We start from the raw sequence: 26686 nt of genomic DNA, 5'->3' as shown, positions 1-26686 counted from the left end.
ACTACGCAGGCCAGAGGGGAGTGGCAAGAAATATTCAAAGTGATGAATAGCAAGAACCTACAACCAAGATTACTCTACCCAGCAAAGCTATCATTCAGAATTGAAGGGCAGATAAAGAGCTTCACAGATAAGAAAAAGCTAAAGGAGTTCATCACCACCAAACCAGTATTATATGAAATGCTGAAAGGTATTCTTAAAGATGAGGAAGAAGAAAAAAGTAAAGATAAAAATTATGAACAACAAATACATATCTATCAACAAGTGAACCTAAAAATCAAGTGAATTAAAAACCTGAGGAACAGAATAATCTGGTGAATATAATAGAATCAGGGGCATAGAAAGAGAGTGGACTGATAATTCTCAGGGGGAAAGGGGTATGTGGGGGTTCAGGAAGAGACTGGACAAAAATCATACACCCATGGATGAGGACAGTGGGGGGGAGGTAAGTGCAGAAGGTGGGGTGGGAACCAGGTGGAGGGGAGCTATGGGGGGAAAAAGGAGAAACAATTGTAATAATCTGAATAAAGATTTATTTAAAAAATAATAATAAAATAAAATAAAATAAAAAGAAATATAGGTCTGTGAAATCCTGCAATTGATTACTGGGGAATGTTGTCAAATCGCCTCCTCTGGAGAACTTTGGGAATGTGGTGGGTGGTCCATTTCTAGAGCTGGGAGCACAATTTAATTTATATCTCAAGTTCTGTATATCTCATGAGGTCATGCTCTGCCTATAGCTAGCAGGTGGGATAGTTGTTTTCTCTTAATTATAGCAAAATTCAAGACTCATCAGTGAAGCATGCAGTTTAAGTTCTTTTTCATATTTTTGTCAGTCCTGATAAGTGTAAATGGGAAGATTGACTAAAATTACTGAATGCTTATTGGATGGTCTTGCCCATGGCCTTCATTGGATTGATTGACCAACATCTGAAAGGTTTATTTCTTTGGACTCCATCTCAACATATTCTCCTTGCCAGCAGCTTTCTGATTTCATGAATACCTTCCAAGTTGTGTTCCTGGTCTACAAAGCAAAAAATAAGGGGTCCATCCTATGTAAAAGAGAAATTCTTTATTTCAACTAACAAGACAGGCTTGATATTTGGAGGACAAAATAAAGAAGAGTGACAATATAGTTAGATAAATCTGTATCTTGTAAAACACAGTAGGAAGAGTTGTTAGCTCATATATTGGGTGACAACTCCTAAAAGACATCAAATAAGAATTTTAAATTTCTAACTTAACATGTAAGTCTTGAATTTCAGTAAAATAATCAATTATATAAATACAGGATGGGGAGATATCATTTGAAAGAGTTTACCAGTAATGTGTAAAAAGAGGCCTAATAAGGAATAATTATATAACTTATTTGAAGTACATTCATTGTCTGGAATAAAGCTAGTTCTCAAAAACTTAGCTAATATCATTATAACTTTGATATTCATTGCCCCTTCTCTCCTAGCCCCCTGCTCATTCTGCTTTTCTCATACACAATCACTAATTCTGCCCAATGCCAATCTGGAACAGCATTGATCATTCTTCTGCATACCCCCCAGAAATCTCTTCCCACAAACAGAATCATTTTTTATTTCAGAAGGATTGGGGTTTCTTTATCTCTGAGGAGACTAAGGAGGGAATTTACAATAAAGATTCTATAATAAACATAAAAGGCCCACCCGAATGAATTTTCCTTCTCTGACTGCTCCTCTACTGGAAATTTTTTCTCTGATTCTTCCCTATTTAGCAATCAACTCTGCTCACAACTGATCCCTTCCAGAAGCCCCTAGAAGGCCAAATTTCTCTGCCCTCTATTATTTAAAATTGCTTCTATCTTCCTTTAAAACCAAAGAGCTACCCATCCAAGCACAGCTCAGTGTCTACAGTAAAATGGATTTCAAAGGCACAGAATGTCAACAAATATTAATTGCCCTGCTCCTTCCCAACTCCTGCATTGTTTTTCTGCATTTCATTCGACCCATGGTATATTTAGGTTTTTGTCTACTTTTCCATCAAAGCATAATTCTCAAAATGTTAAAAACACAATTCTCACCCATAAGTGAACACATCAAAGTTTTATTTAACATGATGACAAAGTTGATTTCAAGTAAAATATTAAAAACCTGGGATAAAAAAAGAACACTGAGATAATGCTATGTTAGATAAACTAATTAATATTCTAAAGGGCAATAAAACCATAACCTAAGGGGGTTAACATAGTTTCCCAAGTAGTTAATATCTGTAATACTAATCAATTACGCAGCAAAGTTACACATTACCAGTCAAAGCACCGTAAGGTGAGCTTATTTGCATGACAATAAGAGGATAGGTGACCATCCATCTTTTGCCTGAGCCAATTTTGGGATACATATTTTAATGCCCCTTTGTTGACCCCCAACTAAATGTAAGCTACATGTGCACTGCCATCTATGAATCAAAAAAGGTGGGTCTCCACTGCAAACTGCTCAGATAATAAAAATAGCAACAAAATTTAGACAACAAGGTAATAGGTTGCCTTATGAGTTTTTCCATCATTATTAATATTCAAAAGGAAATATGAGAATTATCTGTCAGCATCTGTTGTAGGCAGGATTCTAAGTAGGTAGTGAGGCTGAATTAGATGTTTCCTAAAGTCTCTATCAATACTAAGAGTTCTCTATCCGACACTAAGTGTGAATACATTAATAAATATTGAGAAAGTCAAGAGAATACCACACATTTTCTTTGTCCTCCGGAAGCTTAACCATGTTGCAGTCTAATGGACAAGAACAATAGAAAAAACATAAAGTTGATTGGAAATATAGTTAACTAGCTGTTAAATTTCCAGTAGGACTAGGAGAATAATGATGGTTGAGAAGGTAGGGAAGATTTTGCAGAAGAGGTAGGACTTAGTTGGTCTAGACCAGTGGTCGGCAAACTCATTAGTCAACAGAGCCAAATATCAACAGTACAACGATTAAAATTTCTTTTGAGAGCCAAATTTTTTAAACTTAAACTTCTTCTAACGCCACTTCTTCAAAATAGACTCGCCCAGGCCGTGGTATTTTGTGGAAGAGCCACACTCAAGGGGCCAAAGACCCGCATGTGGCTCGCGAGCCTTAGTTTGCTGACCATGGGTCTAGACAAATAGTACATACAAATAGGCTGAGTTGTGTCCCCCAAAGTCATATGTTGAAGTCCTCACCCCCAGTATGTCAGAATGTGACTGTATTTGGAGACAGTCTTTAAAGAGGTAATTAAGTTAAAATGAATTCACCAGGGTGGGCCCTAATCTTACATACCTGATGTTCTTATAAGAAGAGGAGATGAAAACACAGACTCACAGAGGAAAGACCAGGTGAAGAGGCAAGGAGAAGGTGGCTATCCACCAGCCAAGGAGGTCTCAAAAGAAACACCCCCTGCCAACACCTTAATCTCAGATTCTAGACCCCAGAATTGTATGATAATAAATTTCTGTTTAAGCCACCCAACCTGAAGTCATTTGTTATGGCAGCCTAGCAAACTAAACGGTAGGACTGAAATGTGGAGAGGGAAGAAGAAGAATCCCTTAGGAAAAAAGGAATATATAAATAAAGAGGTCAAAATGAGGATAGACATATTGAGAAAAAAGTTTTGAAACAGGGGTTTACATTAGTGAAAGGTACCCACAACTTCCATTCTAATAAATAAGACTCTTTTTATTTTCAGTATTGTGTCTTAAGAGAGATAAAACCTTTTAAGCTTCATATCTTTATTCAAAATGTACTTCTTCAGAGATGTTTTCCCCTTTCCAAAATGGTGTCTTTTACCCCAAGTCATTCTCCAGCCCTTTATCCTGCTTTATTTTCTTCACAGCACTCAAATATGAAATTAAAAACTTTTTATATTGGTTATTGCCTGTCTCACCACTGGAATGAAAGCTCAATAGGATCAGGAATTTCATCTCTCTAATTTACCACTCTATCTTTAGAACCCAGAACAGTCCCTAAATTTAAATATCTATATACATAAAAATGTAAATATAAATATCTATATAAATAAAAGTAAGAATATAAACATCAAATGATGAATTGTCCTAAGAAATACCATCAGGAGAGAATTTTCTTTGAGAGGCATGGAAAAGCCAAGAAGATACTTCTGGTGAGTGGAGGAGTCGGATTCTGCCTCTTTCCCTTGCCTCAGGTGTTGTGAATCTGAGGCCTTGAGAAACTACAAACCTTGTTCAAGGGGGCAAGGAGTGGGCACAGGGGAAGACTACCAGGAGCAGAAGGTAGAGGCTTGAGCACACCACATACAGCATGGATACACATGCACACACATGCACTTACACAGACACACTGTGTTAGCCCCATGTGAAAGGGAAAGTTGGATTCAGGGCAAAGTCTGAAAGTTTAAATACTTAAGCATTCTTTTGGACAGCAAGCTAAAATTTCATGAGAATACATGTACAAATAAAATGTTGAGGAGCGTCTAAAATAATATATATCACATTATTCTGTTACAAACATTATAGGTCACATGAGGAAACTGAAACTCTCTGCAGCCCTGCCCAAATATAGGGAACCATTTAGGGCTGTTCAAGATTATTAGGATTGGCCACTCTGACACCAGAATGAATTATTGTCTTGGGTCCACTGATTTTTTGTGTGCCATTTTTAATATGTGCATTTTAATGGCCATTGTTTTTTATTCATGTCAGGTTTATCATTATTGCAGTTAACCTCACATTTACTTTGGCTAGTATCCTCCTTTGAAAAATCTTTGACATTTCAGTTGGTTTTGATTTGTCTTTTTGGTCACACTCCACTAAAAATAAATTTGAATAGTGCTTTTCAGCTCACAAAGAATTCATGTTATCATTTGTGCCCTTGAACAGCTCTCTGGGAGGACACAGAGATTAGAATTTCTAATTTATAGGTAAGGCCACTGAGGCTGAAGATAATGGACTTGCCCAAGGTCATAGACATGGAGAAACACACTCAACTCCAGGTCTTCGGGCTTTTCTGATGCTTTTCCTAAGTGACACCCATTACTAAGCCAGCTTGGCTGGTCAAGAGCCAGTGTCCACACACATTATATATGTTTATGCATATTCACACATACACATTATCAAATAGAAATTTTAAAAATATAAAATAGAACTCCAAATAGTATTGTGTTCTGCATCCTCAGAAAAAAAGAGAGAAAGAGAGAGCAAAGAAAACCCACTCCCCCTGTTCCTTTCCAGCAGAATTGAGTCTCCTTCCCGCCAGGTGTTTTTATAGTGTTACATGAATCTGATGTTCTTCTCAGTGATTCAGGGAGAACCACCACACCACTTTGACCACCAAAAATATCCTCAGGGACAAGAGGGAAATTAGTAAGGATAAGTCAAGCAGTAAATTTTAACTAGGGCTCCTACATAAATATTCAAGTTAAACTGAACAAAGTTTACTTAAATAAAAAGTCAGAGCAATGTTTCAGATGGCAGACCGAAGGGGGTGGTTTTGAAGAGAGAAAGGCCAAGCCTGCAAGAGGAAATAATTGTGGTAAAGCAGGATCCCGCTGGGCCTTTGGTATTCAACTGGGGTTCTTCTAGGCATTTGCCTTCTTCCGGTTTTTCAGTGTTTCATTAGATTGTCCTGGTTTAAAGATTGTTGAGTATAATCCAACACATCCACTGAATTGATGGAAAGGTGAAGGGCCAAGCATGCTAGCTTATTCAATACAGCACCACAAGTTCAGGGTTTAATAATTAAATTAATTCATCCCCAAAGGTAGAATTAAGTCCCGGCATATACATTACCAAGTATTACCACGTATTTCTGGTATGGATTAATACCTTCACCTCTCCAGTGACTGCCTCACACACTGAATGTTAGAGCCAGATGAGACTTTACAGAACAATTGAGTCTTGTTTTCAACAAATGAAAGAGTTGAAAAGATTCTATTCAGAGACACCAAACTAAGATGAGAACGTCTGAAGTTCTGGTCTTCTGAGTGGAAAAAAAGTAAGGAATAGTGGTGTGTGTGGTATGCTGTAATTTATGTCTTAAAGGGGTATATGTTATATGTGCATATTCATAAAATATATCTGGAAAAAATGTGAAGAAAAATGGGGAAAGTTGATTCAAAGGGAAGGGATTTTAGATACTAAAGAACAGAAGTGGAATGGAAATTTGCTTTTTTCTGGATATTCTTTGCTACTCATTAATAGTTTACACATCTGTCACTCCTACCATAACCTCCTTGAGGGCAGGGCCCACTGACCATATTATATTCCTCTTTGTAATCCCTAAGTGAGACTAGCACTGTTTCTGGTAAGTACTCAATAAATTATTGCTAATACATTCAAGCAAGTGTTCTTTTTTCACCTGAAATAAATGTGACTATTATTCAGTATAAATCAGAAATACTTTTGTGGCTTTATCCAAATGGTTTATGACAATTAATCATTCTTAGAAGGACAGAAAATAACAACCTTCTATCTTCTCCCACTTTATCAGTACATAAACTATTTAGAGAACACTTGAAATAAACAGTTCTTGAGACTATTATAATTTATGAAATGGAGAAAGTTTTATAAATCATTTTGCTGACAGATATTTTTTCATTTCCCCCCCTAGTTAGTATACTTACAAAAACTGTAAAGCAGTAAATTTTGTGGTAGGGATTCTTTAAATATTTTCTTAGGTGCTTTTTATTAAACAATTCTTCTGTAGCCTGTTCATACTCTTGGCATTACTTTTGAATAGGATATTGTAAAGTCAACGCACATTTTCTAAAAAGTAGAAAACTATGCTCCAGAGTTAAGTAAGGCAGCAGAAAAGAAAACAAACTCTCAGGAGAATGTAAATTAAATTATTTATAGACAGTTTATTTAATTGTTTTCCAGAAGATACATTAAAAATCTCCTCTCTCTCTCTCTCTCTCTCTCTCACACACACACACACACACACACACACACACACACACACACACACACATCTCTCCAGCATTATGATGGCTCCACTTAGGATTCAGATTTTAATTAAATCCCTTAATAAGGAGTGAGAGCAATGTAAGTATCTGGTGTTTGCATTGGGGATGAATAACTGGACAGGCTTCAATGTGTACCACACTTGCCCTCTAGTGGGTATTTGGGAACACTGCCGTTCCCTGGACTGTTGGGTCTTCAGCCCTAGGCATTTCAAGAGAGCTTTTCAAGCTCATTTTTATAAACAAATACGTAAGCCCCATTTATATTTATTCTGTCAACTGTTAATTAGCAAAGGGTGTTACTAAAGAGATTAGAAACAGTTTATTCTTAAACATCTCTATCTTATTTATACAACTAATTTGTTTTGTAAACTCCTTTCTTTCATAATAGTACAAAGATAAATTTTAATGGACTTCAAATCCAATTAGCCAAATTCTACATGAATGACTTCACAGCATTTAAGTAGAAGAAAGAATAAATAACATCCCTGAATGTGCATAATTATGAGTGATTTTTGTAATGACATTTTCGAACTATCACATGAAGAACTTTCTTTACAATTTAGACTTCTGCAGTTGTTGTTGTTGTTTGCTCTTTAATGTTTATAGCTATTTGTGACCACACCGAAGCAGCCAAAGGAATTTCAGCCTCTCCATCAAGCCTATAAATTATCAACTGTTTCCATTCAGAATGTAATTTTGGCACTTACTAACAAAGCCTGACTTGCCACCAAGTTCACCTCCTTTTGGAAAAATCACTCTATCTATTAGGATTAAATTTAGTGTAACTGTGTGACACCCAAAAGAATCATGTTTTAAAGAAGGTAGACCTTTGTTTCTCTCTTTAATAAACAAGTTCCAAATTTAAGGATCAATATGATGCCTCCATGTTCAACCAGGGCTGAGGTTTCTTCTACCATGATGCTCCTCAGTGCGCATCTTTCACCTCACGGTCCAAGGCAGGCATCCTCAAACTACGGCCCGCGGGCCACATGCAGCCCGCCGAGGACATTTATCCAGCCCGCCAGGTGCCGCTGCCTGTCCTGCTTAGCAGCCGACTTGTCCCGGGCCCGCAGTGTGCATAGGAATTTGTTCATAGTTTTTTTTTTAAACTATAGTCCGGCCCTCCAACGGTCTGAGGGACAGTGAACTGGCCCCCTGTTTAAAAAGTTTGAGGACCCCTGGTCCAAGGTGTCTGATCTGTTTCTGGGCATTTTAGCCAGCAGGAAGGATGAAGAGGAAGTACATGCCCACTCATCTTTAGGATAATTCTTAGGAGCTGCACTTATTACAACTACATCCAATTGGCCAGAACTTTGTCGGATGGCCACACCTGGCTGAAAGGTCTTTGTTCTAGGCTGCTCCGTTCCAGCTGAAAATCAGGGGTAACAATACTATGGAACAAGGCAGAACTGATATTCAGGGACAACTCACACAATCTCCTACAATCTATTGTCCTACCAACTGCCTTCACTTGACAGATCCTACTCTTTTCTGTTTTTTGTTTGATTTTTCTTTGTTGTCTATTAAAAGCTAACTTTTTTCCATTAGTCTTCTGCCCAGGAAGTTCTGAGAAGAAAGACTGTGTTTTCTTGTGTGTTTTTTTCTTCTTTCTCTAACTATAGTCCAATCACTTGGCCTGCAGGTTTCACCATATCAGTGCCTTCCTTCCTTCCCCACAGGTGATGGCTGTGCCACCTGCCCCTCTGCAGCTGCTGGGAGTGCTGCTTACCATTTCCCTGGGCTCCATCAGGCTCACTCAGGCCGGGGCCTACTATGGGATCAAGCCACTGCCTCAAATTCCTCCTCAGATCCAACCACAAATTCCACAGTACCAGCCCCTGGGCCAGCAAGTACCTCACATGCCTTTGAGCAAAGATGGCCTTACCATGGGCAAGGAGCTTCCCCATATGCAGTATGGCAAAGAGTATCCACATCTGCCCCAATATATGAAGGAAATGCAGCCGATGCCACGGATGGGCAAGGAAGCAGCTCCCAAGAAAGGCAAAGGTAACCACAAATCCTGTGCTGTTACAGAACTGCAGCCTTCCAGAACTCCAAACGATGAGTTTGGCTGGGGTGGGGCGGGGGAGCTAAATTTTAGAAATTTTTATTTTAGAATATATTATTAACATTCACTAAGTGGGGGTGTTCTAAACGCTATCCTCAAAAAGTTCAAGTCTTGAAGATACAGGCAAAATTACCATTTTATGTTGTGCTTTATTTTAACAGCATCGAATGACAGAAAACATACTTAATAACCAATAGTTTATTTTTTCATTCAGCACATATTTATTCAAGCATTTGGCAATTACTTAACAAGCATGTGTTTTTGTGCCATGCTCTGGACTCTACGCTGGGGGACAAAGTAGTGAACAAACAGAAAGGTGACCACCAGCACTCTGAGTTAGGAGAGCAGTGCTGTATGGACCTGTTGTTGTTTTAAAAAAAAAAATCATACGAAAGCATTTTGTGAGCTAGGTGCTAAATAAATGCAAGTGTCTCTAAGACTGCTCTAAGTTACCATACATGTCAATCAATCGACAGGAGAATAAGGAGCATAGATTGTATCGAGAGATGATACCTGAAAATCTCTCCCATTACTTTCTAGGCATGCTTACTAGTTATTCGACACCTATAAACTGCCTATCACTTTCTCATAAATTCAATTGGTTTATCAGGAGTTCTAGAAAACCTAGCATTTGTAGAGAAGGAACTGCATCAGAGTAGCAACTCCCTTTAAGGAAGTGGAGGCCATCTCGCCGGTCCATGCAGAAGCAGAAGCTTTACTTCTGGGAACTACTGGATTTGGCACTAAGAGGCCTGGATGCTCAGAGGCCAGAAATGAGGGAGCCCTAGTCATTTAACCTCTCTGAAACTACTTTTCTTCATCTGCAAAGTAAGATTATTAAAATAATCAATAATATAAGGTAAATAAAAGTACTAAGTTAATGCTAAAGCACCATAAGAACTTTGAGTTGCTAGAGCTGGTCACACAACAAACCCTAAGTAAGAGCAGGGTAAGTTCCAGGCACTGTGCTAGACACCAGGGATTCCTGATGAATAAGACGGACCTGCCTCAGATGCTCCCTTGATATAGTCGCTACATACTGCTTAGAAAAAAAAAAAACAGGCCAAAACTGTACTTTCAGAGATCATTTCTATAGTTAGTTAGAAATAACATGTCTTAATAGTACTCTAATAATACCTACTAGCATAATGGAGGAAGTAGTCCCAATTTTCTTCTTTAGGAGCTGATATTCTGCTGCGGACATTATCTAGGCCATTTGTTTTCCTCCCTTTCTTGAATGGCCTGCCGGGCTTTTGGCACTTCCTGCACTTACTCAGATGGGAACCAGATTTCAGTCAGGGAATCTGGAAAGAATGGGAGTTCTGTGGTTCTATTTTGTTCCCTGACAGTAGCTCAGTGAAAAATACAATGGTCAGAATTAAGATGCAACTACTGGTTGAAATAAGACTTTGGGACCATAAATTTCACTTCTTTATGTTGTCCATTAATCCCAGGAGCATGGGGGAATCTAGAGTTATGTTTCTCTGCAAGTCATAGCATAAGCATTTATAATAACGTATGCTTTGTATTTCGATAGCACCTTTCACATCCATTACCTAATCTTGTGTGGGGGTGTTATTACTCTGACTGTGCAGATGGTGTAAGTGACCCAATGAAGATCTCATTTCAAGACCAGGAAGAAAAGCTGAGCTTCCTGCTCCTAACCCCAGCTCCATTCCTTATCCACACTGCTTGGCATCCTAAAATCATAAAGTTGCCGCAACCTTCGTGGCAGGGTTCAGGATCTGAAGGAGGGGCCGAGGCATAAATGAAAATGCTATACAAGAAATATGAATTTAGAAGGCATTGGGGGCCAGGTGGAGCTTCTTTCTTGAAGAGACACACTGACTTCTGGGTCCCGTTTGCTTTTTATTCACTTGAATACACATTTGCCCTTTAGCGATGCATACAGGCAGATCAAAGGTAAAGTTTGGTAAACAGTATAAGGATTATCAGGTTAGGAAATTGCCTTGAGCCATTGAGCCCACAGCAGGGCAATATTTCGCTGATTTTCAGCCCTGCTGAATATCAAAGTCCATTGGTATTCCAATGTTTCTTTTTGCATTAATATGCTAATTATTGTTTGCTTTAGTCTCCAGCATAAAGTACTTTATTCTCTTCTCCTGTTTAAAGACCAAATTTGCAAGTGAGAAATAGCATATTAAAGAATGAAAGTTTGAGTCTTAGGAAATCTGCAGTACATTGAAGAAATTAAGCAAATCTCTTTGACGCTAGAGGACAGATGTGAAAGATGTTATTAAACCGCAAACAAAATAAAATGCTTCAGTTCTCCTGAGTCCACATAATTGCTTTCATCATCTACATCATACCTTATTTTTGCACAGGATAAAATATTTTTGCCATAAATGATTATGTAAAAAAAAAAAATAAGGACATGGAAAAATACAATATAACAACAAGTAGTAAAAAAATTAGAAAACATAAAAATGAAGAATGACTCCAGCATTGTTTAAAATACACACACACACACACACATACCTAGAACACAAGATGGTAATATATATGAAAGTGTCAAGTGATTATCAACTTTGATTTTTCTTCACCCTTTTGTGAATTTTCTAGATTATCTACAGTGAACACACCATAATATCTTCAAGTTTTATACTTGGAAAAATGTTCATTACTTTTTGGCTTTTTCACTTAACCAATGCTGACAAAAGTAGCTAAAGATATCAGTTCTCAAAAATACTATCTCAAATATGTCAAAGACATTATCATCTTGATTATCCTTTGAGTACAGATAACTTACAGTCCTGGAAAATGAGTGCATTATTCTGTCTTTCAATAAGTAATAGGCAAGTATGCCAAACTAAATAATCATTGTCATGTGGTTATTTATTCCCTTAAAGTGAAGGCTAATCAATATTCTCTCTCCTTTCCTCTCTCCCTCTTTGTCTCTCTCTTCTCTTTCCCAGTAGAAGCACCATTAGCCAGTTTACGAGGGGAACAAGGTCCTCGTGGAGAGCCAGGCCCAAGAGGACCACCTGGGCCCCCCGGTTTACCAGGTCATGGGATACCTGGAATCAAAGGAAAACCAGGGCCACAGGGATATCCAGGAATTGGAAAGCCAGGTATGCCTGGAATGCCAGGAAAGCCAGGAGCCATGGGAATGCCAGGGGCAAAAGGTGAAATTGGACCCAAAGGGGAGATGGGGCCCAAGGGGATCCCAGGACCACAAGGACCTCCAGGGCCTCACGGACTTCCTGGCATTGGCAAGCCAGGTGGACCTGGGTTACCAGGGCAACCAGGGCCAAAGGGTGAGAGAGGACTCAAAGGACCACCAGGACCTCCAGGCCTTCAGGGTCCTAAAGGAGAGAAGGGCTTCGGGATGCCAGGTCTGCCAGGCCTAAAGGGTCCTCCAGGGATGAATGGCCCTCCTGGCCCTGTCGGGCTTCCAGGAGTGGGCAAACCAGGAGTGACAGGCTTCCCTGGGCCCCAGGGCCCCCTGGGAAAGCCAGGTCCTCCAGGTGAACCTGGGCCACAAGGCCCTATTGGGATACCAGGGGTTCAAGGACCTCCTGGGATGCCTGGAGTTGGAAAACCAGGCCAGGATGGGATCCCAGGCCAGCCAGGATTTCCAGGTGGCAAAGGGGAGCAAGGACTGCCAGGGCTGCCAGGACCCCCAGGCCTTCCAGGGATCGGGAAACCAGGCTTCCCAGGACCGAAAGGTGATAAGGGTATAGGGGGTGTCCCTGGGGCTCTTGGGCCAAGAGGGGAGAAAGGACCAATAGGTGCCCCTGGAATGGGGGGTCCCCCAGGAGAGCCAGGCCTGCCTGGAATCCCAGGTCCTATGGGCCCTCCAGGTGCTATTGGTTTTCCTGGACCCAAAGGAGAAGGTGGGGTTGTAGGGCCACAGGGGCCACCAGGTCCCAAGGGGGAGCCAGGGCTTCAAGGCTTCCCAGGAAAGCCAGGTTTTCTTGGTGAAGTGGGGCCCCCTGGCATAAGGGGTTTGCCAGGTCCCATAGGGCCCAAGGGGGAAGCTGGGCATAAAGGTTTGCCAGGGCTCCCTGGTGCTCCAGGTCTGCTTGGACCAAAGGGAGAACCAGGAATCCCAGGGGATCAGGGTTTACAGGGCCCCCCAGGCATCCCGGGTATTGCAGGCCCTAGTGGCCCCATTGGACGGCCTGGAATACCAGGCCCCAAAGGGGAACCGGGCCTCCCCGGACCCCCTGGGTTCCCTGGAGTAGGGAAGCCTGGAGTAGCAGGACTTCATGGCCCCCCGGGAAAGCCCGGTGCCCTGGGCCCTCAAGGCCAGCCTGGCCTTCCGGGGCCCCCAGGCCCTCCAGGGCCCCCAGGCCCTCCAGCTGCCATGCCCCCTACACCACCACCCCATGGAGAGTATCTGCCAGATATGGGGCCGGGAATTGATGGAGTGAAACCCCCCCATGCCTATGGGGCTAAGAAAGGCAAGAACGGAGGGCCAGCCTACGAGATGCCTGCATTTACTGCTGAGCTGACTGCACCTTTCCCACCCGTGGGGGCCCCAGTAAAGTTTGACAAACTGCTCTATAACGGCAGACAGAACTACAACCCGCAGACAGGCATCTTCACCTGCGAAGTCCCAGGCGTCTACTACTTTGCGTACCACGTTCACTGCAAGGGGGGCAACGTGTGGGTTGCTTTGTTCAAGAACAACGAGCCCATGATGTACACGTACGACGAGTACAAGAAGGGCTTCCTGGACCAGGCATCGGGGAGCGCGGTGCTGCTGCTCAGGCCCGGAGACCGGGTGTTCCTCCAGATGCCCTCAGAACAGGCCGCAGGACTGTATGCCGGGCAGTACGTCCACTCCTCCTTTTCAGGATATTTATTGTATCCCATGTAAAAAAGAAAAGAAGTAGAGAGAGATTTAATAGAAGAAAAGAAAATGATGCACCAAAAAAATCCAAATGAAAACCGTAATTGCTTCAAAACATTTATATAGTTGGAAAGTTATATTTAAGTGAAATGTTGAACCATCATGTACAAATAAAAGCTAAGATGCATGTTTAATGCTCTGCACAGCATCTTGTAATGGAAAATGATGGGGCCGATTTATGTATCAAGTACTGACACTTGTGTTGTACCCACTGGAATCATATTAGCTGTTTGTTATGTGCTTCCAAGATAACCTGCTTATTTGGATCAGTCAAAATATTTCAGTATGAAAGACCATAGCTAATGAAAGTCACTCATGTTGTTTACGTTTAAATATTTATAAGTATGGTTTAAAGAAAGGTCAATGATAACAATTACATACCGTATTTACTTGCATGATTTCCTCTGTATTTGTGCAGAGATTTTGCCATGGAATGTGGGGGCGGAGTTCTGCATCCTTACCTGCCCTGGTGGGAAGGGGTGGGGCCATGGTAGGGCTTTAGTTGCAAGGGCTATTTGTCTCCTGTCAGAGGCTATGTCCTTCAGCCACAGGAGTCTTACTCATAATTGTGTGTCTAGTGTCCCTAGAAGAAACAATCAGCCGTTGTGTTTCCTCAGTGCCCTCTGTGCCTAGCACTGGGTGAGACACTGCAGTGGGGCTTAAGACAGGGCCCCACAAGCAGCTAAGGACCAACTGGGAGACATGAGCAGTAGTTAACTCATTTATTCCTCCGGTTCCTTTTGTGTTTTTGTTTGTTTGTTTGTTTTTCTTTTTTCTTCTTTCTTCCCTGTGTGTAATTTCCACTATGGCCCAACTAATACAAACACCTGGAAATCATAATAAAGAAAGAAAAAACCCTATCCCCCCCATAACTTCCCAGTGTTGTGGAACACTTATTATCAATAGTTACTAATTGTGTTTACATTTTAAAAAATCCCCTCCTGCCCTAGCCAGTTTGGCTCAGTGGATAGAGCATCAGCCTGCGAACTCAAGGGTCCCAGGTTCGATTCCAGTCAAGGGTATGTACCTTGGTTGCAGGCACATCCCCAGTGGGGAGTGTGCAGCAGGAAGCTGATCTCTCATCGATGTTTCTAACTCTCTATCCCTCTCCCTTCCTCTCTGTAAAAAAAATCAATAAAATATATTTTTAAAAAATCCCCTCCTTTCCTACACACACAAATGAAGGGGATATCAATATTTCTTAGGAGCTATTGGATTTCAAAGAAATTTCCCTGTGTAGTACACATGCAAATTGGTGTGCCATCTGAGATTCTAAAGTCAATTTCCAAAATCCAAGCCATCCTTTATTTTTTTTGGGGGGTGGGGGGTGGGGTGGGGGGAGGGATGTAGATTTTCCAAATTACATTTCTGAAAAAAATAATTGCTGAAGTTCTAAAAGTAAATGTACTATTTCCTGATGTAGGTACTAAAATTATAGGAAAAAAAACTGTTTCTTTAGAAGCAATTTGTGGAAAAGCTTTAATGCCAAAGGGCAATGATAGCCCACGCTTTTCATGTCATCCCATACTCAGCACAAGGCAAGAGTTAATAAAAGTTTAAAGGGAGAAATAAATATTGTTCCAGGTTTTCACTTAGGTACGTACTAACTCCTTCCAGCATTCAAATCTGTTCTCAAAACACAGACAAAGCATTTCCACTCAGCAATGAGTCTACTGCTGTCACTAAGCCACTGGGGGAAATAAAGTGGAGTTATAGTGGTGGTATCTTGTATCTTTTCCTCAAAAGTAAGAATGAGGAGTTACAGGGATAGTTACAGATGGGAAATGACACAAATAAATACGGTATAAACATACATGGAAATAAGTCTATGTCAAATCTGAATTGTTTTAACCATCAAGAAAATTATCCTCAACCTAATATCTATCTCTTCCCTTATATGGTACATAAGCATCATTTTTTCTCAGTTTCTTAAAAAAAAAAAAGAAATGAGTTCATTACCGCAGGGTTTCTTATCACTGTTACTTGTATGACAAAATTTTCCCATTGAAAAGATATCCCACCCAACCTTTATTTTCAAAGCAGACAGCATTTATGTGGCCAAATATCCTTTGGGTTGGTCTTGAGGTTGCTGGTTTTGGGCTGATGACTATGGGGGCAATGTGGATCCATTGGACTCCTTCTGCTGAACAGCTGCATTGGAATGGCTTGGAAGCAAGTCAGATCAGCTGATTTGTAAAATGTATTTATCTGTACATGTATGGGCTTTTTAGTTCCACCAAGAAAGAAAGTACCTATTTAGTTAAAACCAAATTTCACTTTTCAAAATACCTTCCAACTTATTTATTGGTTGTTACTCAATTGCCTGTGTGTGTGTGTGTGTGTTTGTGTGTGTATGTGTATGTGTGTGTGTATATTATCAGGCATATGCTTCTAACTTTTAGATGGTGCAGGAGCAAAAGCCAGATACTGTATATTCTACAATGGTGCTAATCTCAGAGCAAATGAATTACTCCATTTAATTTAAAAAAGAGTTTTAAATAATTATCTATGTGTCTGTGTTTCTTTTTTGAGTGTTGCACACCATGTTAACACGTTAGTGTAAAACCAGAAGAAACAACTAAGCATTCTAAAGTCTAGGGATAGTACTACAATCCCTATTTAATTCAAAATTAACTAGAACTTTTCCATGTAATAAAGGACCCAACTGGCATTATTGTTATTTAAATACAGAGTTTTAAGCAGTATGACATCAAGGGGAAAGAATTGTTTGCAGTGGGTGACTGTTCTTAAATATTTTACAGAATACCATGAGCAGTGAACAGACTGGTAACTTTTTCGAGTTTCCATGATAGATTTGAGACTTGTCAACAGCAAATCATTTTTGTATTTAAATATTTGTACTGATTTTTTAAAAAGTCTTATTAAATATCTTTAAAAGTATGTTTCTCATCTTGTTCATATCACTCAGCTGACACTGTTTGAGCTTCATAATGTTTTTATCCCCCAATGTATTAATTAGCTGATGAAACAGCGACTTAAAACAATCATTGCTTAAATAGGACAATTATTTCTCATTGACATAACAGCTCTGAGCATAAGCAACCTAGGATTCAAGGTAGTAGCTCCAGTCAGGGCCCCAGTTTCTTCTACAGTAGTCCCCCCTTATACATAATTTCACTTTCCGTGTTTTCAGTTACCTGCGGTCAACTGTGGTCTGAAAATATTAAATGGAAAATTCCAGAAATAAACAATTCATGAGTTTTAAATTGCATGCCATTCTGAGTAATGTGATGACATCTCACGCCATTCTGTTCTGTCCCACCTGGGACGTGAATCATCCCTTTGTCCAGAGTATCCACACTATGTACCATACCACTTAGTAGCCATCTTGGTTATCATATTAATTATCAGAGAGAGAGAGAGCCTATATTCACAACATTTTTATTATAGTATATTACTATAATTGCTCTATTTTATGAGTAGTAGTTGTTGTTAACCTCTTACTGTGCCTGTAAAATTAAACTTTATCATAGGTTTGTATGAGTAGAAAAAAACATGGTATCTATAGGGTTCAGTACTATCTACAGTTTCAGGTATCAACTGGGGGTCTTGAATCACATCCCTGCAGATAAGGGGGGACTACTGTATCTTGTTGTTCTTCCACTCCAAAGGTGTTGCCTTCATCTCCAAGGGCCAGACTAACTGGAGCCACATTCCAGCCAGTGGGAAGGTGAAAAAATTAGGAAGCGAGAGCATGTTCCCTTAATGGACTCAACCCAGCAGTTGCTTAGATCACTCCCTCCTATATCCCATTGCTTGAATTTAGTCACATTGTCACAAGTTGTGAAGGAGTGTGGGAAATTGAATATTAATTGAGAGTAACCACATGCCCAGCTAGAAATCAGGGGTTCTACTCATATAGAAGGAGGGAGAACAGATATTGGGGAAAATTAGCTGCTGCATCTGTCACATCTATAATAAAAGCGTAATATGTTAATTAGACCAGACAGCCGAACGACCTTCCAGATGTCCTTCCGGATGATCTTCCGGACGAAGCCGGGGTTGCGAGGGCCAAGCCCCTTGCACAAATTTTGTGCATTGGGCCTTTAGTCTACCATAAAAGAAAATACTGTCACAACCTCTCTTCCCCCACAATCTTCAAACACTCTTCTATTTCACATTGCTGCACCACAGCCAAATATTTTGAGGGGAGATGGTGGTGACTGGAGCTAAGGAGCAGAAGCAGACCTGTTTCAAGATCCTAAGCATCTTAAGTATCACTGATAAGGAAAGAATTATTTTGTGATGACTTGTCAAGCTCAGAATGCTCATAACTTATCATGTCCAGAATATTATAAAGGGATTCTTCAAATCATTCAACAAGCCAATATGTAACTCCAATCTGTAGCTGGTTAATTCACTTGTTTAAACCATCAGTTTGGAAGCTCAAGACCACAGCTTCCATTTCCATAAAGCCCAATTAGTTCTATTTCATTCTAGAGTCAATGACTCTTTTATAATAGGGACCAGTCATCTTGTGTGTACACAGTGTTGGTCACAGAAGTAAAATGGAAGGATAGATACAGGAGACAGAGACAGGAAGAAATAAAAGGTTGGAATTTAGAATGCTGGACAAGACCCATCATTACAATGGGTCTACAGTAACCCGTTATGTAAACACAAAGTAGCCCCTAGTTTGTGCTTGACATTACTAAGACCATGTGAGGGTTACAAATGCAACAGAAAACAGGGTCTTTCTCCTTTAAAAGAGATATCTTCTGTTTGGAGGAATCAAGATGTTTGTTAAACAAGAAATTATTTTCAGGTGGTATACAAACAAATGCCGGGTGGTTTGATGCCAACTGATGCATATGAGCTACAGAAATTCAGAAAGAGAAAGACCATTCTGTATGGCCTCCTTCCTGGGAATGCTTCCTCTGGCTTGTTTGCAGCATAATTCCTGCTCACCCGTCAGGACACAGGGCAAGCATCACGCCTCTTCCCTATTGCTCAGATTTAGTCACTTTCTCCGCTGTGGCACTACCCTGCCTTGTACAGTCTTCTTTCCTGCTTAGAAATAAACTGTCTTGCTCCCCTATTAGAGTGAAAGCTTCTAGAGAACAGGCACCTTGTTGTTTCATCTTTGCATCCACAGCCCATCACAGAGCACTGGTCCAATACCGGGTTTGAGGGAAGATGGAATCTCTGAAGGCTGCTGTGGGAGGCAGTGCCAAACTCAATGTGAGGTGTGACTGAATCCAGCTGTGGGATTCTAGGATTATATAGAAAATTATATATCCCAAGATTATTTAGAAGCTCATTGTGGGATAAAACCTAGTCTCAGTTATTTGGAGATGATTTTAATTTTTAAAACAATTCTATTTGTAAGTTACTAATAATTTTATTTTTAATAAACTATTTTTGAATAGTTTTCTATTTATAAGAAAATTACAAAAATATTACAAGTAGTTTCCACAAACCTGCACCAGTTTCCCCTATTATTAACATCTGCCATTCAGAATGCATACATTTAGTCATCATTTCTTTTTAGGCTCCTCTTGGCTATAAAAGTTTCCAGACTTTCATTGTTTTGGAGAACTTGACAGTTTTGAGGATCACTGGTAATGTATTTCAAAAATTTATATTAATTGCAATTTGTATGATGGTTATCTGATGATTAGACTGGGTTTATACTTTTTTTGTGGGGGAAGAAGATCACAGTGGTTGCCATTTTTTACCACTTCATATCGAGGATGTATATCACCATCATGTATATTATCAATCTTTATGTTGACTTGGACCATGTGACTGAGATAGTGTCTATCAGATTTCTGTAGAAGATGATTTTTAAAGAAATCATTTTTAACTTGATAGAATTTAGATGGATGGAACATAGGGCATTCCAAGAGGAACAGCTTCTCCTCCCTTAAAGACAGAGAGGAGGGTGTGTGTGTGTGCGTGCGTGTGTGTGTGTGTGTGTGTGTCTGTGTGTCTGTGTGTCCTGGGGTGGCGGTGGGTCAGGGAGGCTGAGATAAGGAAAATGGCCTAACTCGATCTATCTTCTGATCTATTCAAGAACTAGTAAAGGAAGCTTGATTTACTGATTAAATAACCAAAGGAGGGTCAAGCAATGCAGGGGTTTACATATATAAAAAAGACATTTATATTTTATGTAATCCTATCTAATAAAGAGGGAATATGCTAATTGACCATCACTCCATCACAAAGATGGCTGCACCCACAGCTGAAGCCAAATTCCCATAAGGAGCCTTAACGAGCAATCAGCAGGGACCTGAGGCTACGCCCTCCCCCGCCCCCATAGGGCTTGACAGGGGACCTCAGGCCACATTCCCTACCCAGCAGGGATTGACAGGAGACCTCATGCCACAGCCCCTGCCCCAGCGCCAGGCCAGGGGACCTGAGGCCATGCCCCCCGCCCAGCAGGGCTTGATGGGGGACCTCAAGGTGCACTTCCCATCCTGGTGCTGGGCTAGGGGACCTCCGGCTGCTCCCCCAGCCTGAGCTGCCAGGCTGGGATCCTCAGGCGTGCACCCTACCAGGTGGGGTGTGACAGGGGACTTCAGGCCACACACCCCACCTCGGCACCAGGCCGGGGAACCTCAGACCACACCCTCCGCCCAGCGGGGCTTGACAGGGGACCTCAGGCTGCTTCCCCCGCCCCAGCACTGGGCCAGGGGACCTGAGGCTGTGCCCCCATGCCTGGCTGGGCTTGACAGGGGAACTCAAGGTGCACCTCCAGTGCTGGGTTGGGGGAACTGAGGCCGTGCCCCCACCCCAGCACCAGGCCAGGAGACCTCAGACCGCACCCCCTGCCCGGTAGGGCTTGATGGGGGACCTCAGGCCACGCCCCCTGCCCCAGCACCAGGCCAGGGGACCTGAGGCTGTGCCCCCCTGCCTAGCTGGGCTTGACAGAGGACCTCAGGCCACGCCTCTGGCCTTGGCACCAGGCCGGGGGACCTCAGGCCACATCCCCCACCCGGCAGGGCTTGATGGGGACCTCAGGCTGTGCCCCCCTTCCTGGTGAGGCCTGACTGGGGACCTCAGGCCGTGCTCCCCACCCAGCGGGGCTTGACGGGGGACCTCAAGGCACGTCTCCCGCCCTGGTCTGGGCTGGGGGACCTCAGACCACGCACCCCGTCCTGGTGCCGAGCCAGGGGACCTGAGGCTACGTGCCTTACCCGGCGGGTCTTGACAAGGGTGGGACTGGCTGGGTCTGGATCTAGCCCAATGGGGGCGGGGGCCAGCCGGGTCTGGGTCTCATGCAATTTTGAGGTGCATGTGAGTGGGCGGGGACTTGACTCTGGGTCCCATGGTGCACCCCAGACTCTGACAGGAGGAAGGTTTTCATATACATTTTACTAATTTTCTTTCATCTCTGACACTTCTATTATAGAGAAAGGGCAAATAGCAATATTAAATTATTTCCTCTAATTAATCCCCTTTTAATGTGCACGAATTTCGTGCACCGGGCCACTAGTATACAATAAGAAGACTTTGTAGGTGCTTAAATAGGAAAATGGTAAGAAAATAAGTATTTTAGATTATTTTTTGGAGAAGGTAAGATACAAGTAGCAAAACAGGAGAAATCTGAACAGCTACACTCCAGGATGAGGGGTTGATGGTGAAGAGTCCTAACCAAGCCTCAAGAGTAAGAACCAGATGCCACAGTAGGTGTCAGGGTATATTTCAAGGACTAGAAAATGGAATGAAGAATGGAAGATTGAAAAGACAGTTGCAAGACTGAACTGAATTTGGGGATAATCCCAGGATGGCCTTGTGAGGGAGGAAGCTTTTCCCAAAGGTGGTTTCTTCACATTGATACACTTGGAAGACAGGGATGGTACCACTGCCAGAGAAGTGTAGTCCGCCAGCAGAGCCTGCTCCAGGCAGGGAAAGGAGAAGACACTCGGTTTATTTAGAGTCTGGTGGGATTTGACCTGATGGTGGGAGATGCCTGTGCTTCAGATGAGCATTTGATAGGAAGATGACAGGTGGGGCAAGGCCTCAAGAGAGAACTGGAGATCCCTGTAATGAGAGGGAGAAAAAAGACTGACTGGAAATTAGTAACTCTATTTGCAGGCAAAAATGATTCGATTTCTTTAAAATCTCCTCCTTACTTACTGCATGAATTTATTTAACAAATCCTTTCATCATAGATACAGCGAGGGTAAATGTCACCCCAATCTATATGGAATTACAACTAATTCCAAATATACAGGGCCAGCACGGAGTGTACATCAATCGTGTTTTACTATATTTCAGAACAATTTTTCTCCTTAATGGTCCTCGTGACTCTATAAATGCAAATGTTTATGCTCATTATATATCGTGAAGAAAAATATCTGTGGAGTAAGCCTTGGGGTTATCTTTCTTTCAACAAAGAGTTACACAGAATTTCTGATGCTTTCTTTCATTTTCAAAACCAATATTTGTGTCAGGATAAATTTTATTCTCAAACAAATTATTCTCTGATGTCAAATAGCAGTTAATAATTTTTATGATTAGAAATGTTTTTGTTAATTCCTGGATAGTGTAATGAAATTTAAATCAAAAGTAAGACACATCGTCCCTTTTTAACAAGCAACTCAAAAGTTTCTCCTGTGTGTTACTAAAACTCCAGCTACCAGAAGACATATTGATGGATATGATGATGGCATTCTTAACCACTAGGAGATATAAGGACAAATATATATGGCTTAAAAACTAAAGGGACCACCTCCCCAATAGGATGGCTACTATTTAAGAAAAAAACAGAAAGTAAGTGTTAGCAAGGATATGGACAAATTGGAACCCTATGCACTGCTGATGGGAATGTAAAATTGGGCAACTGCTATGAAAACCGTATGGTGGTTCCTCAAAAAATCAGGATCATCTAATCAAATTTTCCTTTGAGGCATTCAGAATCCTTCCAGAGGTTTATTTCTTTTCTTATCTTTCTGCAAATAAAAAAATAAATTTTTATTAGAAATCAAAAGCACCTCTAAATTAAAGCTTGTGAATCCTATGGAGACATACATTGCAAGTGCCTTGTTAAATCCACCAAGACCTAAATATTAATTTTGTAATGAGTACAACTAAGTCAGTTTTCATCTGATGAGTGGCTGGCAGCTGTGTTCACATCAGCTCTTTTTCTTGGGATGAGAGACACAATGGAGAAAGCTAATGGAACGTTGACCAGTCTCCAATTTCCTACTACTACTAATAGTTGCCTTTCCTCACCAAAGACAATGCTGTCCCTGTTATTTGTTCTACCAAACCAGATTCGCCAACACAAAACATGTTAGGAGAAGTCTCTGGGGTCAGATGCAGAGAACAAATCTCAACTCCTCTATCTACCAGCTGTGTCATCTGGATTCAATTACTTAAATTCTCTAAACTTCAGCTTCTGCACCTATAAAATAGTAAGTGATGATAGTAACTGCCTTCTACAGTAGTTGGAAGAGTGGATGATGAAGTAGGGTGTGGTATGAAGGGGTAGCAGCTGCTACCATTTGCTGAATGCCAACCATGTACCAGAAACTGCTTTAGGTGTTTTTATGTATTGCCTTAGTAACTCCTCATAACTCTATTATTAGCTCCATTTTACAGCTGAAGAAACTGAAGCATAGTAACTTGCCCAAGATTTACTAAATTACAATTCCAGGATGTTAACCCAGGTATCTGGCTCAAGGTCCACACTCTGAGCTATTATTTCATATTGCTTCAAGGCAGGAGGTAAAAGTTCTCAGCTTTCTTAGAAGCAAACATCCGTCAGTGAGGGCTCATATTATTAGCTTGCCTCGAAAAAGAAAGAGAAAACAATGACCAATTTCTTATTTTCGGTCTCTACCAGAGACATAGGAACAGCCAGCTACCAGAAGACATATTGATGGATATGATGATGGCATTATTATCCACTAGGAGATATGAGGACAAATATATATGGCTTAAAAACTAAAGGGACCACCTCCCCAATAGGATGGCTACTATTTAAGAAAAAACAGAAATTAAGTGTTAGCAAGGATATGGACAAATTGGAACCCTTGTGCACTGCTGATGGGAATGTAAAATTGGGCAACTGCTATGAAAACTGTATGGTGGTTCCTCAAAAAATTAAAAATAGAATTATCAAATTATCTGGCATTTCCACCTCTGGGTATATACCAAAAAAACTTGAAAGTAGGGACACAAACAGATACTTGTCCATCAGTGTTCACAGCAATATTATTCACTATATTTAAAAAGTAGAAACAACTCATATATCCACCAATAGATGAACATATAAAGAAAATGTGGTGTATACATACAATATTATTCAGCCTTAAAAAAGAAAATTCTGACTCATGCTACAACATGAATCAATGTGGAGGGCATTACACTAAGAGAAATAAACCAATCACCAAAGAACAAATATTATGTGATTTCACAAATAGAAGTGTGGTTGCCAGCAGCTGGGAGGAGATAGGAATGGGGAATTATCATTTAATGCAGGCGTCCTCAAACTATGGCCCGCGGGCCACATGTGGCCTGCTGAGGACATTTATCCAGCCCGCCGGGTGCCGCTGCCTGTCCTGCTTGGCAGCCGACTCGTCCTGGGCCCGCAGTGCACATAGAAATTTGTTCATAGTTTTTTTTTTAAACTATAGTCCGGCCCTCCAACGGTCTGAGGGACAGTGAACTGGCCCCCTGTTTAAAAAGTTTGAGGACCCCTGATTTAATGGGTATAGAGTTTCAGTTTTGCAAGATAAAAATAATTCTGGGCATGGGTGGTAGTGATAGTGAATGCACTTAATGCCACTGAACTGTACAGTTATAAAATGGTTATGATGATAAATTTTGTGTTTTACCACAATTTAAAAAATACTAAAAGGAAAAACCACCTGATAATAAGAATAACCCATATGGAGGAGGTTACTGGAAATGACCTCCAGCAGCCTCCCTTACCTCCAAGTGCATCACAATGTTTACCAAATGGATAAGGAGTCTAAGCAACACCACTGTGGTGGGTCAGAAACCACAAGTCCCAGCCTCCCCCAGGGAAGCTCTGCAGACCCCTCTGGGGACTGCCACTCACTGCCCCTCCTTCACTTCAATAGATGTTACATTCTAGGGACCTTGAGGTCTGCCTGCCAGACACTCCACCTTCACCCCATAACTCCACAGTGCCAACTAGAAGGAGTTTCCTCTCTTCAAGCATAAGCATGCAATCTGCATGCCAATAATCCAGGGCGAGAGATGAAGTTAAAGATCAGGTTTTTCTTTCTCTAAATAAAGGGATCTTTACAGAGCCCATGCACACTCAAGATATAAGATAAACAAAAGTAAGTTTTACTTCAGCCACCTGACCTCGCCAGGCCCTGTAAAGTGAGAGGAAAAATTCATTACCACTCTACGCAGGCTGAGCAGCCTTGGTTAGAAGGAAAGCATGGTTTCAGTAACTGGCAGGAATGAGTGCTCCCTCTCATGGCCAGAGGAGAAACAGCAGCTCCACAAGCAGATTTTTTTTCTTAACATGAATTCAGTGGGTCAGGAATTCGGAGAGAACATAGTGGGATGGTTTCTATCTACTCCATGATATCTGGGACCACCGCTGGGGGTGAATCAACAACTGGGGCCTAGAGTAATCCAGAGGCATCTTCATTTACAGGCCTACCTGTTGATGTTGGTTGTCAGCAGAGACCTCCGCTGGGCTGTGAACTGGAATACCTACCTACATATGTCCTTTTCATGTCATTTCTCCATGTTGGCTATTTTGGGTTTTCTCACAGCATGATTCCTGGGTTCCATGTGAGCATCCCAAGGTAACAAGGTGGAAAGGTATTGAATTTTAAAAATCTAGCCTCAGAATTCACAGAACATCCTTTCTACCATGTTCTCTTAGTTGAGGTGATAAAGGTTTGCCCAGGTTCAAAGAGAAATAATGCAGACCTCACTATTCAATAGGAGGAATGTAAAGAAAATATGCAGGATGACGTCTTTAGAAAATAAAACCTGCCACATGTCTACCTGGTTGTTCAGTGTCTTGTCTGTGATAGATGCTAGACATGGTAGACCTAGACATGGGACACAAGATCCGCACATTTTTGCCACCCCCTACAGGCCCTTGACCCGCTCAAACATACCATTCACTACTGCTCGAGACTATGCTTATTCTTATCTCAGTCTATTTCTCTCTCCATTCAAAGGTGATGACTAAATGTACATCTTGAAGCTCTGGTCACTAGGATTCTCCTCACTACTGTCCTTTAGGGCCACTCCATGAGGAGGATTGTAGTGCAGTAGCAGTCCATTTTCAGTTCTACCAACATGCCAAACCTGAACCAGTCTTGAACATGTTCCTCCATCATCATCTGGTCATAAGCAACACCTCATTTGACTGTAGGTGTGAGGTGAGGAATACCATAGACTTGGAGATCTGGACCAGCTGTTCATGTATCTACAACTTCTGAACCCACTTAAATGTGATCTCATGTATACCATTTCTATTGTTCAGTGGGTTTTTGCTGTGCACACCTGACCTTACAAAACACAGGTCCTGAAGGGCAGCTCTGCTCACATAACCATTTGATGTTCCATAGTCAGATGCTCAGTTTCTACTAGAGTGCAGTATCATGACAGTAGGTACTTTCTGAATTGTTTGGCTGCAGAATGCATGGCCTTACTCTGGAACCCTATGAGCTTGTGCTGTCTCTGCTTTTAGGACCTGCTAGATAATATACAGCATCATTATCTATCACCTAGCACCTTGGGGTCTATCACATCATCATGAACTGAGTGGATGTGCAGCTTGTATCATAGCCTGCACATGCTGCCAGGCCCTATTGTCTCTTGATCCTACTCAAAAC

At 41.4% G+C, this 26686-nt stretch overlaps 1 protein-coding gene across 2 annotated transcripts in view; it reads left to right on the top strand.

The window, feature by feature from the left end:
* COL8A1 (collagen type VIII alpha 1 chain) overlaps positions 1 to 15174 on the top strand; it is a 188960-nt gene extending 173786 nt beyond the window's left edge. The window contains exons 3-4 of one of the 2 annotated variants that reach the window (XM_080656030.1): positions 8613 to 8940; positions 11941 to 15174. In XM_080656030.1, the coding sequence (XP_080512156.1) occupies positions 8616 to 8940; positions 11941 to 13847 (2232 nt within the window). In that variant the 5' untranslated portion in view covers positions 8613 to 8615 and the 3' untranslated portion in view covers positions 13848 to 15174. Of the gene's footprint in view, positions 1 to 8612; positions 8941 to 11937 lie in introns of both variants that reach the window. The other variant, XM_080656029.1, reaches the window with a different exon arrangement.
* Positions 15175 to 26686: the final 11512 nt, after the last annotated feature.

The sequence above is a fragment of the Plecotus auritus genome, assembly GCF_963455305.1.
Source record: "Plecotus auritus genome assembly, chromosome: 2".
Classification (NCBI taxonomy): domain Eukaryota; kingdom Metazoa; phylum Chordata; class Mammalia; order Chiroptera; family Vespertilionidae; genus Plecotus; species Plecotus auritus.
This window is presented reverse-complemented; position numbering and strand designations above follow the sequence as displayed.